A 14,454-nucleotide genomic window follows, 5' to 3' on the forward strand; every position below is an offset into this window, starting at 1 on the left:
AGGTTCAATGTGTTGTTGTATACATTTGGAAAAGAATAACTCACAGCATTAAAGTAAATATTGTGCTGAGACCCCTTCGGGGTGAAAAAATTATAATTTGATACAATACAATGCATTGTTATAGATGTAACAATCCCACCTTACATTAAGTAGTTAGGCATTCATTCCACTTAACCAGCTACAACATTAAATAATTGAATAATAATTCAGTAATGGTATCTCTTTGATAGGGCTCATAGACTAATGAGTATTTAATACGCATTTAATATGATAATTTCATTATATAGTTTAACCATTACATTGGTAAAAGATCTGATTAGTTTTTCCTGCTGGTGGCGGCCATGTACATACCTAAAGCAGCCTGTTACATGCCGTTAGTGCACGTGTGCTCCACACTTCAGAGTAACACATGACCATTTTATCTACATCTGAGAGACAACTCCCCGTCAGCAAGTTACTACTTACTGGGCACAAACCTAAATACACCCACTCCACTCACACCTACACACATTATTCTAAACCCAGCACTTACATCATTTTACTTTAAATCTGAACCGCCACATGTTTTTTTCTGGGCACCGACAACAACTACGCAAAATATGGTTTAATTTACTGTAAAGGGGATTACCATCCATTTGACTCATGTTTTTGACAGAAAGGTCAACACCTGCCACTCGTTCAGCATGATCTTAACATCTGACACTGCTCCAGGGACTATGGGTAAAGGGATTTAGATGCCTTGAGAGCTAAATGTGTGATTGAAATTTAAATGATTTTTATTTTCCCCATGTCGAAGTTACAAATGCAGGAGTTTTCTTATTAGTAACCATACAAGAACATTTACATATTTCACTTACCTGCACAGGAGGTGTTTGTCATTACAGGATGTGGTCTAACTGGTGGCAATGGGGCATACTTACGATTTACAATCAGAATGGCAGTGAAATGCAAAATGACATGAATGAATAATAAAAAGACTTGCAGGTATTTTCCCTCTTTATTCATTTCGAAAATCAAAAAGGCAAGTCTGCTCATGTCCTCCTCAAACACACATACACGCAGACACACACACAAATACCAGAGTTCATATGATCATAATTAACTGTCCAGTGAGAGTGGGAGGAGGAAGCGGTCTGTGTTCTCCTCCGTGAAGTGGATAACTGTTCAGTTAATCTCTCTCCCACCATTCAGCCACAGCTCTGACCGATCACCACCGCTATCAGGGATTGCTTTTACCCGTTGTCCTGTACTAACTTTATAGTAACACGGCGAGGGAAGTGTCACTGTTACATCAACAGGACTATTTTGGTCCCTGTTTGGACTACTTGGTTTACTTTTGCGCGTGGCAGCATCGGTGACATTCCAGGACTGATAAACGGGACGGACCTGAGCTCTGAACCGACGACGCGTAATCTTAAACCTGAAGAGTTGTTTAAGACGTAATTTGAGGTAAGCGACAACTTCATTTACAAATGAGTCATTTATCACTGTTTGCAGGAGACAGAAAACCAACTACGGGTCTCTAGTCTGACTCTAGTCCGCTTGAGATAACCAAAGTGGTCTGTTTTTTATGCTCTATGTTGGATTTTTCGGTAAAAACGTACTTTTTCCGTGATCTCCACTTTAATTCTTTAATTTCACACTCATAATCCGAGTCATGCGTTTTTAGGGTTCGTCCGCAGCTGACCTCACTGTGGAAGCACGCGCAGCTCTGTTACAGCAGCCTGGTTGCGTTTGAAAAAGTGGGCTGCCGGGAAACACACACACGCGCTCTGGCACACTTGCAAGTATGTGTGTGGTTGTGTTTCATTTGTATACACGCGGCAGGGATGTTAATGGAACATTACCAACTGTTTATACAGGCAAATATTTTAATGGAAATGTGTACTTTCTTCTATTTTATATGTACCTTTCATAGATAAGCATAGAAAACACTTTTCTAAAAAAATAAAAAGTATGGATTTGGGTCAGTTGTTTGCTTTATGGTGATTAGCCACTGAAGGTTTTTAAGGAACCATTATATTTACATTTACATTACTGCTATATATTTCCTTATAGCATGGCATGTTACCTTAACCACGTGTTTTTAGTTCGAAATGTCCTCATGTTAAAATGTTTTTCCTATCATCTTGTCTCTTTTCTCTGTAGTTTCCTTGGTCCAGATCACACTAAACAAAAGAAATATAAAGTATTTAGAAACAGCATATTTGAGCTTTTGGAATTCGAGTTTGGGGTTAGGTAAAGGTCCCCGCTGATGTTACGATAACTCTTTAATAATTCAGAGCAAATGACTCAACACACTGAAAACAGGTCAAGTCAACTGGAGTTTGTGTTGTTGACACGTGTGGGGAGGTGGGTGGAGCTCTTGTTTCCATTCAGGGGGATGCTTTCGATTTATCTCCCTAACCGGCCTCTTTCTCTGTCCTCCAGCCAACGTTGCGTTCTTTCAGTTAGCTCAATCTTTCTTCCATTCTTTCACTCTCTCTTCCCTCTCAGCACAAATCCCCCATCATGCCTGATTACATAAAATGCTTAAACTTTGAAAGCTGAACCAACGGAATTAGCCAGCCAGTGTCTGTGCGTTTGTTGTCACACTATTAACAATATTCGGGGGACTTCCTTGTAAATCACTGCCAGCTGTTGACTGCAGGGTCGTGTGGGGATACGTGGTCCACCACACACGGTCTAATTTGCTTCATTTGGACTTTTCAAACTTGCATAAGTTATCTAGAGGGGAAAATTGGGGAGAATTCCAACTGGAAATCACCCTTTGTGGTTTAGTAGTTGGGCACCAGCACACCAGGGCCCTGTTTGTTCTCATTGCCTTCCAGTGGAAAAAATTAAAAATAAGCTAAAACTGATGCTCTCAATTGGATCTCTGTCTGCAGTCCTCGTCAACCGAAGACATGTTTTCCAAAGCCACTGCCAACTTCCTCCGTCAGATTGACCCTGAAGGAAGCCTCATCCACGTGTCCCGAGTAAATGACTCAAAGAAACTGGTTCCCATGGCACTGGTCGTCAAACGCAACCGCATCTGGTTCTGGAAGAGGCCCAAGTACCAACCGACAGACTTCACCCTCAGCGACTTGTTGCAAGGCGACACGGTGCTCAGCCCTGGTATGTGTGCACATACATACTGCCGTAAATAGAAATGGCTCAAGCTATATGAATGTTATATTTTATTTCACATGCTTCACTAAGTAGATATTTCCCCCACACACCACTTGTGTCGTCAGATGTGTCCGAGACAGAATTCCTGACCTACAAGGGGACGTTTCGAGGCAATCTCTCTGGGACGCTGGAGACGGAGGCTGGCTCTGCCAGCGTCACACTGGAGGGGCGGGGCTCTTCCAAGCTCCAGTCATGTTTTGGCAACCTGAAGAAAGAGGAACTGGATGTGAAGAAGCTGTTACGAGACTCCAGCAGCAGGTGCTAAATACTTCCTTTCTTGATTATTAGCACATTGTGACATAAGAATGACTTCATTATTAATGTGATGAGTACTCTATAAATGTAATTAGACATCAGGCATTTGACACCTGAGACCAGTAACATGCAAACCACAGAGATCAGCCGTGTCATCTTACTTAAATATACTGCACTGGATCTGTCCTGGCTCTTTGTGTTGTTTCTCAATGTGAACACACTCATAGCTGTCTGATAATGACACCACCTTAATGTTACACACATACACTACATTGCCATTGTGGATTCGTACAAACAGTCTCTCTTCTCATCAGGCTGGTGGACATGCAGAAGCCGCTGGTGCAGCAGCTGGAGAAGCGAGCTGACGTGCTGGCGGTGGTGAAGGAGAGGATTCTGACCACCGACTCCTGCTCCATCACCCAGACGAAAAGTGAGCAGTGCATCTTTCAAGGGATTCTCGGGCTGCTGGGCATGCTGGGGAACTCTGTTAAGGTGGGTGTGGGGGTGTGTGGGGGTGTGTGTGTGTGTGTGGGGGGTTTGAGTGTGTGTGTTTTAGGAAATTCCGAAAACATGCAAAATAGCTTGATAGAGTTCCAGTTTGATGTCAATTTATGATTTACTGTTTTTTTATGGGAATTTCTTTATATCTGAAGTAACAGATTATTATTATTATTAAAATTGTTATTGGTGTAATATTTTGGGGGAAAGTTTGAATATTTGTGTTTGTCGCGTTAAGCCGTTCAAATATTTTCAATCCAAAAATATTTCTGTCTGATTTTAAATCACCAGATTTAAAAATCATACTTCTGATTCTGTGTGTGTGTGTGTGTGTGTGTGTGTGTGTTTTATCAGGTGAAGGACAGCAACAACATTGAGGCGGAAAGCGATGTTTCCTTGGAGATCCCCTCTGGTACAGTCATTGCTTACAGCGTCCTGGAACTGGAGATTAAAAAAAATGGGCACTATGGTGAGTTTGTGCATGTGCGCGCTTGGGTGTGTGCGTGTGTGTGTCAAAGCGTGTGTGAGCTTACCGAGAGGCGGACTGACGGAAACGGGAACGTATGAATTACAATGTCACTTCTCCATCCTCTCCAATTCCACCGAATCTTTGACATGCTGTTATTCTGTAGCTTTGCATCTTAAATATTGTGCAAATAGCAGTTACATTAAATATGGCAAAGAATAGGGAAGCCGAGAAGATGGTTATTAAGCAAACATCACCACTTAATAGGAATAGCCATAGTTCCTCATTTGTAGCATCCCACAGGCTGATGTTCATTGATTGTTTTGATTGTGTCTATATGTTTGTGCACCTGTGGGCACATGCATCCATTTGACCCTGTGTGTGATATCTATGAGGTTGTGTGTATTTTCAGATATTTGTCTACAACCTGGCACAATAGGAGGCATTGAGGCCGACTCGCCTGTGTCCTGGCCATCCCATCATTCCTTGGACATGGTGGACGGAGGGTGCAATGGGAAGATGGTTCCAGAGAAAGTAGCTTTGAGCGAACTGCCAAATGGTTTGTGTCCATTCATTCACACGTTTAGCCACTTACTCATTAAATAACCAACTAAATAACTATTTTTGTTTGTGAGGAAGTGAAGCACATTAGAGGAATGATGGAAGTCAAATAGCTTCCCTTTTTTTCTAACAGATGGATTTGTGGATTGAAGGAATTGTTTAGATTGGTTATTTGTTGTGAAATATATTGACCAGCCCTAGTAGCAAAGCCTGTAACTTAAACGACCTATAATACATATGAGCATGGAATTATTGCAACTTTAAAGACAGTACTAATGTGTTTTTATTTGTCTGTCATTGGCGGTAATGTACACCTCTTTATACAGTGATAGAAATGGGATCTTATAATTTTGCTAAATAGTCAGTTTTCCACTCTCAGATTTCCAAATGCAGGATGGTACAACCCCGTCCAACTCACCCATTCGGCTGTAGTATGACATATCAGTTGTTACCAACCCAAAAATAAAAAAACGAGACCAAAGTCAAAGATGGCACACCCCTGCCAAGGTTACACAATCCTCTAAATTTGCTGTGAATCTGCAGTTAATGTTCTCCTGCATTTCAGTCTGCATCAAAATCTTCATGGTGATAAAAAGCATCATGCTTGCTTTTGGAGAATAAGAAGATTCTTGGGAGAAGCCGGACTTTTTACAGCAATAAAAGAGTGCGACCTTTTGAGTTAGGTCACATAATGTGTTCAAGAATTATGGTAATAGGTTGAGCCGACAACAACTCTGCAACTGTTTGTAAGAAAACAGTGTAATATCAAAACAAGGAATGGTTGTATTAGTATTTATATGCCAAGTTTGGTGATTGAATACTATGAAAAATGTGTATATGGAAGGATGGATGTGCAGCATGTTGGTGTAGCGTCAGTTTCAAATCTGATGCAGTATCTCCCGGTCTCCTACAGGATCAGAGGAGATGGACCTCTCTCCTCTAGCAGAGCTCCCCCAGTCACCTCGATGGGCCTTGTTCAAGAGACTCCAAGAGACTCTGAGGGACAGAACTGCTCTGTCTTATATGGAGTGTTTGGTGAGTGACACATGACACCAACGCACCACAGGTCTGTTGTGCCCATGAGTCGGTTTTGGCTCATCTCTACAGGTGACATGTGATACAACTAAACTTACCCCGATGGACAGTCACCCAAAACCTTTTTATTTTATTTAATGACAGTATATCGGCAAACATCTGTGACACTAATTTGAACCACCATTCCTTTTTTCTTTTAAATTTTCTCCATTTTGCCTTCTCTGTGTGTCTCTCTCTCTGTTAGCTGGAAGAGTTGTGCAGTGGGGAAACACTCGATATCGCCAAGCACGAAGAACTGTCGGAGAGTCAGAGAAGATCCCTGTCAGCCCTACTGGACACTCTAAACCCTGCCCGCCTAAACGCAGCTCACCTGTTGGTCAGTGCCATGGAAGGTGAGGGTGAACTCTCGACTGAATAGGGCAACGTTTTCTCTCAGTGCTTTGAGCCAAACAAAGGTAGTACTCAAAAGTAGTTTTCTACAGGTTAACTAACCCTGTTGTGTTTTATTGTTTTTGTAGAGTTGCCTGATCAAACTCTGAGCCTCTTGAGCGAGAGCCGCCCTGATTTTCTGGAGGCCTTCGACGCACTGGTTAGTTCACTTGTTTAATTCACTGCACACTGTTGACTGCATGAGTTGAAAATAGTTAGAATAAGCGAATTTCTCAAAATGTCGAACTATTCCTTAAGAACAAAGTAAGATTGAAGCCTTCATGACTTTGCAAAGAGCTAGAAATCTTTTTGTCAATCATCCATCCATGTATTAATATCTCTCTCACCAGATGTGCAGCTTACAGAAGAGCAGCGAGCCTCTCTCCATCCAGTGTCTTCCGGTCCCGCTGCAAGACAACCAGGCCTTCCAACTGGCCGAGCAGCTGCTCAGCTCCACCAATGTGACACTGAAGAGAGACAGCTACAGGCTGTGGTCGGAGACAGGAAATGAAGCAGGGGTTCTCCCGTTGGTCCTCAGTCTCAGCATACATGGATTGTCCCTGCTGTGCAAAGGGCTAAAGTAGTGGTAGTGTCTGCATGAGCACTTTTGTTGTGTATATGTCCTCCATTTCTTTCTTTATTGTGAAGTTTATTGGGATAAAATCGTATCCTATCATTATGGATGTTTTCATATTGTTTACTATTTTTGAATGTATCATATATATATATATATATATATATATATATTATTTCTATATATTTTTACGACTTAAGCATATTTTTGTATGAAACATGAAATATATATATTGTATGTAATGAATTCTTATACTTTCATAGATGTGTCTCACTCTTTTATAGCTTGTAAACCATTAAGGAGGTTTTTATTTAATCAGGCACCTTACATAAATCTGTCCCAACAAACTATTTATATACAAGTAGTTTTGTATGAATCCAGTTTTACTGCTTTTATTTATGAATGTTTTCGCATGGTGCATGGTGGTTAAACTAAAAAAACATTCGTATATCTTAGCTCAAGAAATATTTAAATGTGGTCGATTTTAAGTTTTTCAAATACGTAAAATTTGATGCATGCCGACGGTACACACAATGATAACATTCATACATTCATGCCTTATTGCTGCAACAGATTTTCTGTTAGACAATTTTAATTATCATGAAAACTATATATTTTACATTCCCTAAATTACTGGTATTGAATACAAAAAGCTACATTGTATTCAAATGCAGTATTGATGTTGTAGACAAAGTGTATTTGTAGCTATAAAGTTTAATGAAGCTACCTGTGCCATGTCCTTACTGCCACTTTCCTATTTGTCCGTTAACATTCTAATTTATTGTTGATTGGAAAAAAAAAAACACGTTTTACTATAAACTGTGTTAATACATTGAGAAAAATATTGCATTTCAATCTCTCTGTTATCACTCTATCGAAGTGTATCTCTTTTGTCTTACAGAAATGGCAAATAAAGCTTTTTATATTGCATGAGAGGTATAACCCAAAGATTAAAAAATGTGTTGCAAAATGACAAATTGCATTCATTTTTCTTGGAAATATTTAAGAAAAATGTTTACTTTTGAGGTTAAGCCCTCTGCTCTGTCAAAAAGCTGTAAACAATACAACTTTAATTTTATTTGTATTGAAAGTCTTTGCTCATTTTAAGAGTGATATTGTTATGACTAAGATCACAAGCAGCATTTGTTTGATGTCAACATATTTGCTATCATACAAGTTGGATTCATTGTTAGAAATCTTACACATTTTTTAAGCATTGAGTGTGTCACCTGAAAATGGTAATGCAGCACAAACCTGAGCTGCAGTCTAAGCATTTCTGCTCAGTGTGCTGTAACATGAAACAACAAGAGAAAGCTGATCTCTTCTGTTTGGGCTCACTTATGCTCAGAATAAACACATCTGACCAGTTTGATGAACCTCTAGTGGAACATGTCGTGTATTAGGGGCCCAATAGTACAGTTTTGCCCTGGGGCCTCCAACAGCTTAATGTGGCCATGCTAGGGAGGTGTATCTGGAAACTTTGAGTTTAGAGAACTCAGGAAACTTCCTGCAAAGCTCTGCTCAATTCAAGAAGTCTAGTCAGTCAGAATAATTGCACATAACTGTATGGGCCTGCAGGTCATTTCATTAAGCTCAAAGCACACTATAGAACTAGGCCTATTTCAAGACTTTCCCCCCCTTCAATTAGAAAATATTTTTGGACTTACTGAAAACAGAAAATTAACTAATGTATAATAAAATATTTGCTGTTAGACAATGAAACAGATAAGCTAAGCTTGACAATCACATTTTGTAGTGAAGTGTGACCTTCTAACAATGTATGATCTGAAGAAACTAAATTCCTGCTCCTGAAAACATTCTGGTCAGTGGAAGAAATCCTGAACGGACGTGCAGTGTGTGTTTTCCAATAGTGAAACAGGAGTGACCTAAACGCCTTGGGCTACTTTACATTAACTCAACTACCACGCGGGGTCGCTGTGGTCAATGTTACGCTTTTTAAAATTATTTATTTGTATATACTTTATTTCAAATCAGTTAAAAATACAATAATCAGTAATAGTTCAAAAACAATGAGGTACATAGAATAATACTTAGATATATACAAAAGCAAATTAACGAATTAAACATAAACGTTTTCGCAGTTAGGCCGGATGTGCAGGATCGTGCCCGATGACGTCAATCTCCTGCGACAACAACCTGTACCTCTTCGCGAGCTGATTAGCACGAAAACATTGGGATCTCGGATAAGAAACGCTGCATTTGAAACGACCAAACGCGGTGTAGGAATGCCTGTGTGCAATTTCTTTCTTCAGGGCCGTTGTCGTTACGGCGACAAATGTTGGAATGAGCATCCGAGAGGAGGAGGAGGAGAAGGAGGCAGAGGAGGCAGAGGAGGTGGTGGAGGATACAACAACAGCTACAACTCTCCTGCTCAGCAGCAGCAGCAGCAGCAGCAGCCTAGAGGAGGAGGTGGAGGTAACGTCCAGGAGCTATAAGTACAACTAAACCTAAACTTGTCAAAGTATTTACGTGACGTTAACTGATCTCCTTTTATGTAGCTTAACGTTTGTTGACATTGCTCCAGGACCCAGAAGCTAGGTTGTTTACTTAGGTTTGTGAGTCACTGTGGAAGACTAAGCGGTAACATTTCTAGCAAGTTAAGCATTTAGGTACTTAATCTCAACCACTTTACATCAATAAGATACAATATTAGACCCTCTCAGTATACTACAAATGAGCAGCACCTCAAACTATCGTCCAAAATGTCCTGAGACTGTCGGTTGTGGGACACACAGTTATTGACTAGTTTTGGTGTGCATGTTGGTTTCAGGTTTTGGAAACAGAGTTTGGGTGAATCCTTCTCAGCAAAAAGGAGGCTATATCCAGCCTTCATCTTTCTCCTCTCATGGAACTGAGGAATGGGGTCGAGCAGGAAGTGGAGGAGCTGACTGGGGTCGAGAAGAAGGAGGAGGAGGGAATGACTGGGGCCGAGGAGGAGGAGGAGGAGGAGGTGGCGGGAATGACTGGGGCCGAGGAGGAGGAGGAAGAGGAGGAGGGAATGACTGGGGCAGAGGAGGAGGAGAAAGAGGAGGAGGAGGAGGAGGGAATGACTGGGGCCGAGGAGGAGGAGGAGGAGGTGGTGGCGGGAATGACTGGGGCCGAGGAGGAGGAGGAGGAGGAGGAGGGAGAAGAGATAACTTGAGCTTCTCTGCTCAAAACAGATTTTCAGCGCTTGCTCCTCCCAGTACCTTTGAAAGGGGGGGAGGAGGACGACAGCAGGTGCCAGCCGGTGAGGAAGATGATGACAAAAAACTGTGAGTCTGTTTGTCTTTCTTATAGTTGTGCAGCACAAAAATATTGAATCTTGTCATCAGGAATTCATTCATGTGACGTCTGTCTCACGGTGACGCAGGGAGATCATCCAGATGGACATGGATATTTGGGAGAGCTCGGGGCAGTGGGGCTTTTCCTGTTATTCTAGCTTCAAGGCACCTTTATCTGGTCTGTATCAAACACACATTTGATTACATGATTCCTGTTGTTATTTGTAGACACTGGACCTAATTATGTTTGGTATTTCTTGTCTACAGGTTTCACTGATCTCTCTCCAGAAGAGCTCCGGCTGGAGTATTACTCCACAAGAGCTTCAGGAGATCTGCAGGGCTACGTGAGTGCACCGTCACGCATTCATCTCACTCCTGATATTGGTTTGTTTGTTGTTAGTCTAAGAATCTCCTGATTCATTTGTTCAGGTTAATGGTATAAATCAGCTGCTCACCCAGTGGAGAAGCAGAGTCCAGGAACTGAAGGTTATGAATCCAGCCACCCGCGCAGCTTTGGTGAGACGCAGACACACACAGTTACTGTCACAATGCTCCCATCTATTATTACGAAGGACAAAAATATAATACATGTTTTGATATTCACTTTTCTTGCAGCTCGCAGAGATAAACAACCCAGCACCTCAGGCAGCTTCGAGTGGCTTTGGTTCGGTGACCGGATTTGGATCGGCTACATCCAGCTTGGAAAGCAAAGGTGAAGATTAAGTATTGCTTTATTGTGACAGTAGAGGAGTAAAGCAATAGTTTAGGAAACCTTTCCTTCCTGAAACGTATCAAAAGAGGCTCCTGCTCCCTGCCAAGACACAGTCAGTTCTTTTATTGCTTTGGCTTTTGTATGGGTTAAAGAAAACAAAATAAATAGTATCCCCACCTCTCATGAAAGCAGGGCTTGAGCAGATGATATTACTACATGTGCTGCCTGAATATTCTGGTCAGGTAAATAAATTGCTAATGTGTAAAATGTTTCTTTCCTGACCATCTAGGCTTTGGGGCTCCAGCACCGGCCGCGGCCAACACGTTCAGCTTTGCTGCTCCAAGCGGTGGATTTGGTTCCTCGGCGGCACTGCCGCACTCCTCCTCCTCCGCAGGTTTTGGCAGTGCCTCAGCGGCTCCTACACAGCCTCCCTCCGGGTTTGGTTCCTCCACTGCAGCCTCCTCGGCGCTCAATGCTGCTTCTTCTTTCTCCTTCGCTGCTCCGTCCACCGACAAGCCGGCAGCTGCTTCGGGATTCGGCGCCGCCTCGGGGTTCAATTTCATCTCGACGCCAAACACCGGGGGAGGATTTGGGAGCGGTTTCGCGGCCGAAGCGCCGGCCTCAGCCGGAAGCGGCAGTATTTTTGGACAGGCGAGTGAAGGGTTTGGGAAGACCGCTGCTCCTCCTGCAGCAGGAGCGGGGACTGCCGGCGGGGCGTCGGACAGTCTGTTTTCACACGAGAGCAATATGACCGCAGAGGAACTGAATCAGTTCAAGGCCAAGAGGTTCACTCTCGGCCAGATTCCTCTAAAGCCTCCTCCAGCCGACATGCTGGTGGTATGATGATGTTGGACAAATTCACAGGGTTTTTGAAATAAACAGATAATTTATACAAAGTAAAACTGTTCTTCTGCATAGTGCTTCTATTCAAATGAAAGTCATTATTACATTTTTTAAAGATATGGCTAATGTTTGTTGTACTAATACTTCAGATCAATTCCAGCAGGGAAAACTTTCTGCGGTTCCAATTATGATGTTTGTGTTTATGCAAAGCCTGCTTCATGTACAGCTGTAGATATTTTTAGATGGAGCTCTATTTTCAAATGATTGTCTTTCGGGATTGTTTTGAATCGGTTTGCCAATTTTACCTTTTCCCCATTTGTAAAGAGGCTGATTGGGAAACAGATCAGTTGATGAGCAAAGTTTCTGAAGGTTTATTTGCATGATGATGTGATCTAACATAATCTATAATACAACAAATCAATAAAAACATGCCTTGAACTTGTTTGGAAACTTTTATCTGCACACAACTCCTGCAGCAATAAGGCCCATAATGTCCTCTTAACTCGAAACGTATTTCACTGAATGTGGAATGTAGAATAATAGAATATCCTCTGATAGTAATCACTGCATTTATCAAAGTTGTAATGGCACAATTTGACCAGGAGAGGGTGTCAGAATACAACCCTAAAAATGAAAACATTAGCCTTTTATTGTTTTCGTGAAGCTTAGACTTAAATAGCTGTGTAACTCAGAAGAGCTAGTTTGTGGCTTCAGGCTGATTCTTCTTCTTCTTCTTCTTCATTGTATGTGTTTTTACTCTCATTGTAATGTGACACTATTGTAACAGCTGCACAGCAGTCTAAAACCATCCATCCAAACCAGCGTGCAGGCCTCCATCCACCTGAACCAGAGGAATGTGTGATAGTGAGTGAGGAAGCTGTTCAATGCGTATTCATTAGATGTTGAACACCCGGTGGGACCACTTGTAGAGGAACACAGCGACAAAGACGCAGCAATAAGCTATTCTGCTGCTATAGGGGCTACGGCTCTGCTGACTGGAGCATGTTTTTTTAGCTGACAGGGATTTTGTGATATCGGCAAGAGGTAAAACTGATCCTGAGCCGCCTCCTGCATGCGTCATGAGTCTGTGCAATCATCCTGAGTCAATATCTCATATAGGTCAAAGACAAGTTATACAATTTTATGTATGTAAAAGGCAACACAGCATTCATTAACTGCCGGCAACAGTGTGCGACACCGTCATTTGTCTCTCCTACTTCTCAGTCTGTCAGCAGTAACTTCCCAACCACCACCTGCTCGCAGATAATGCATAAATAATTCAACAGATTAATGAACAATTGAAAAAAAAAGAGACCTCATGAAAAGGCACTTTCACGCTTGTTTCAGTGGCGCTTGTTTAAACTTGCCATCTGGTGACTACAATTAAACTGATAAATATATATATGTGAATCCGTGTTTCCCCAAACAGCGAATTAAAGAAGATTAATCACTAACTGCTGCGGCATCAAATTGCCATCCTGCCTGTGTTTATGTACTGTAATGTATGCATGAGCTGCACAGGGTGGATCAGAGCAATATTAAAGATGAGGGATGAGTGCATGGCTGCCGGCACACACACACACACACACACACACACACACACACACACACACACACACACACACACACACACACACAAACACTCACAGCAAGACTCCGAATGTTTTATCACTCTGGTGTACATCAAGACCTGTATAGGGTTATGGTGCAACTAAAGAAACGACTCAATTTCACTCATTTGACATGATTTATGCCTGGCCTGGATTTTGAGAGATAACATGTGAGTCGAAATGAACACAGAAATACACACACACACACACACACACACACACACACACACCCATGTTATGTACTGTACACACTGTACTCCACCTCCTTTAATCCCCATCCTGCCCTACCTTCCTGTGAAGTCATAGCTTAGCACAAACCCGGTCACATGACCATGATGTGTGCTGTAATTCAATTGACCGTGACCTGACTCCTGCAGCAAGGACCAGACATACAGCACACTGTATACAGTGCTCCAATATTTTTTTCCACAGGGATTAATTCCCTGTTCAAACTGCATACTGCAGCCGTGTATGTATGTCAGAGCTCTAAATCGATCAATTATTTGAATTATGACTTCTACTTGCAACTATTGAAATATTATCCTCCCTTGCTGGCTTCTACACACATCAACATTTTTTGTGATATGCAGTATAGCTAAATGCACATTACGCTCACTGCTATTACACAGCCATCGTGGTCACTACATCTGCTGATTAACAGCAACAGATGCTCTTAGCACCGCTTGTATCCCCTCTCCGTACAGAATGCCAATGAGCTGATTCGGATTCAATGCCGGCATTAATGTTTGATGGGGCCTGATTCCAGCCGACCCTCCTCGCCGCTGCTGCGGCTGCTGCTTCAGCAGAGAACAAGAATTGATTGTGTTGTGCCACAGCGGTTCACCTGTGGGAAACGGCATTGATCAGAGGCTTGTGATTCATGCCTTTTTGAGTGGCTTGCCGAATGGGTGACTGAGTGGCACATATTTCATGTGCCTATAGCCCTGGACCCGGGTTTCTGTGCTGCAGCTGTTTATGGGTTCATCTTAGGATCAGTGCACCACGTTCTTCTAACA

General features: G+C 42.2%; 2 protein-coding genes across 3 annotated transcripts; both read left to right on the forward strand.

The window, feature by feature from the left end:
* The first annotated feature begins 1,031 nt into the window (after positions 1 to 1,031).
* On the forward strand, positions 1,032 to 7,087 carry LOC116387259 (gasdermin-E-like). 2 transcript variants are annotated; one of them, XM_031854193.1, is made up of 10 exons: positions 1,032 to 1,449; positions 2,889 to 3,117; positions 3,237 to 3,429; positions 3,741 to 3,918; positions 4,279 to 4,393; positions 4,803 to 4,949; positions 5,865 to 5,986; positions 6,231 to 6,378; positions 6,505 to 6,575; positions 6,766 to 7,087. In XM_031854193.1, exons 2-10 carry the CDS (start codon positions 2,907 to 2,909, stop codon positions 6,997 to 6,999), a joined length of 1,419 nt encoding a protein of 472 aa, XP_031710053.1. In that variant the 5' UTR covers positions 1,032 to 1,449; positions 2,889 to 2,906; the 3' UTR covers positions 7,000 to 7,087. The 2 variants fall into 2 exon arrangements, with proteins under 2 accessions (XP_031710053.1, XP_031710054.1); XM_031854194.1 differs by lacking the exon at positions 1,032 to 1,449 and adding an exon at positions 1,516 to 1,787.
* A 2,042-nt stretch (positions 7,088 to 9,129) lies between these two features.
* Positions 9,130 to 12,266, forward strand: nup42 (nucleoporin 42). The gene is made up of 8 exons (XM_031854158.1): positions 9,130 to 9,425; positions 9,781 to 9,960; positions 10,048 to 10,264; positions 10,363 to 10,451; positions 10,541 to 10,617; positions 10,703 to 10,789; positions 10,889 to 10,985; positions 11,275 to 12,266. Exons 1-8 carry the CDS (start codon positions 9,236 to 9,238, stop codon positions 11,826 to 11,828), a joined length of 1,491 nt encoding a protein of 496 aa, XP_031710018.1. The 5' UTR covers positions 9,130 to 9,235; the 3' UTR covers positions 11,829 to 12,266.
* Positions 12,267 to 14,454: the final 2,188 nt, after the last annotated feature.

This window comes from Anarrhichthys ocellatus, unplaced genomic scaffold, assembly GCF_004355925.1.
Source record: "Anarrhichthys ocellatus isolate YVR2014 unplaced genomic scaffold, GSC_Weel_1.0 scaffold14, whole genome shotgun sequence".
Classification (NCBI taxonomy): domain Eukaryota; kingdom Metazoa; phylum Chordata; class Actinopteri; order Perciformes; family Anarhichadidae; genus Anarrhichthys; species Anarrhichthys ocellatus.

What these genes read in the sequence shown, in the direction of transcription:
- LOC116387259 (XM_031854193.1), top strand. Translation starts at nt 2,907, where the DNA reads ATGTTTTCCAAAGCCACTGCCAACTTCCTCCGTCAGATTGACCCTGAA. An exon ending in TTACGAGACTCCAGCAGCAG is followed by an intron (nt 3,430 to 3,740) that starts GTGCTAAATACT and finishes TCTTCTCATCAG; the next exon opens with GCTGGTGGACATGCAGAAGC. An exon ending in TGTCTTATATGGAGTGTTTG is followed by an intron (nt 5,987 to 6,230) that starts GTGAGTGACACA and finishes TCTCTCTGTTAG; the next exon opens with CTGGAAGAGTTGTGCAGTGG.
- nup42 (XM_031854158.1), top strand. Translation starts at nt 9,236, where the DNA reads ATGCCTGTGTGCAATTTCTTTCTTCAGGGCCGTTGTCGTTACGGCGAC. An exon ending in GCCTAGAGGAGGAGGTGGAG is followed by an intron (nt 9,426 to 9,780) that starts GTAACGTCCAGG and finishes TGTTGGTTTCAG; the next exon opens with GTTTTGGAAACAGAGTTTGG. An exon ending in GAAGATGATGACAAAAAACT is followed by an intron (nt 10,265 to 10,362) that starts GTGAGTCTGTTT and finishes ACGGTGACGCAG; the next exon opens with GGAGATCATCCAGATGGACA.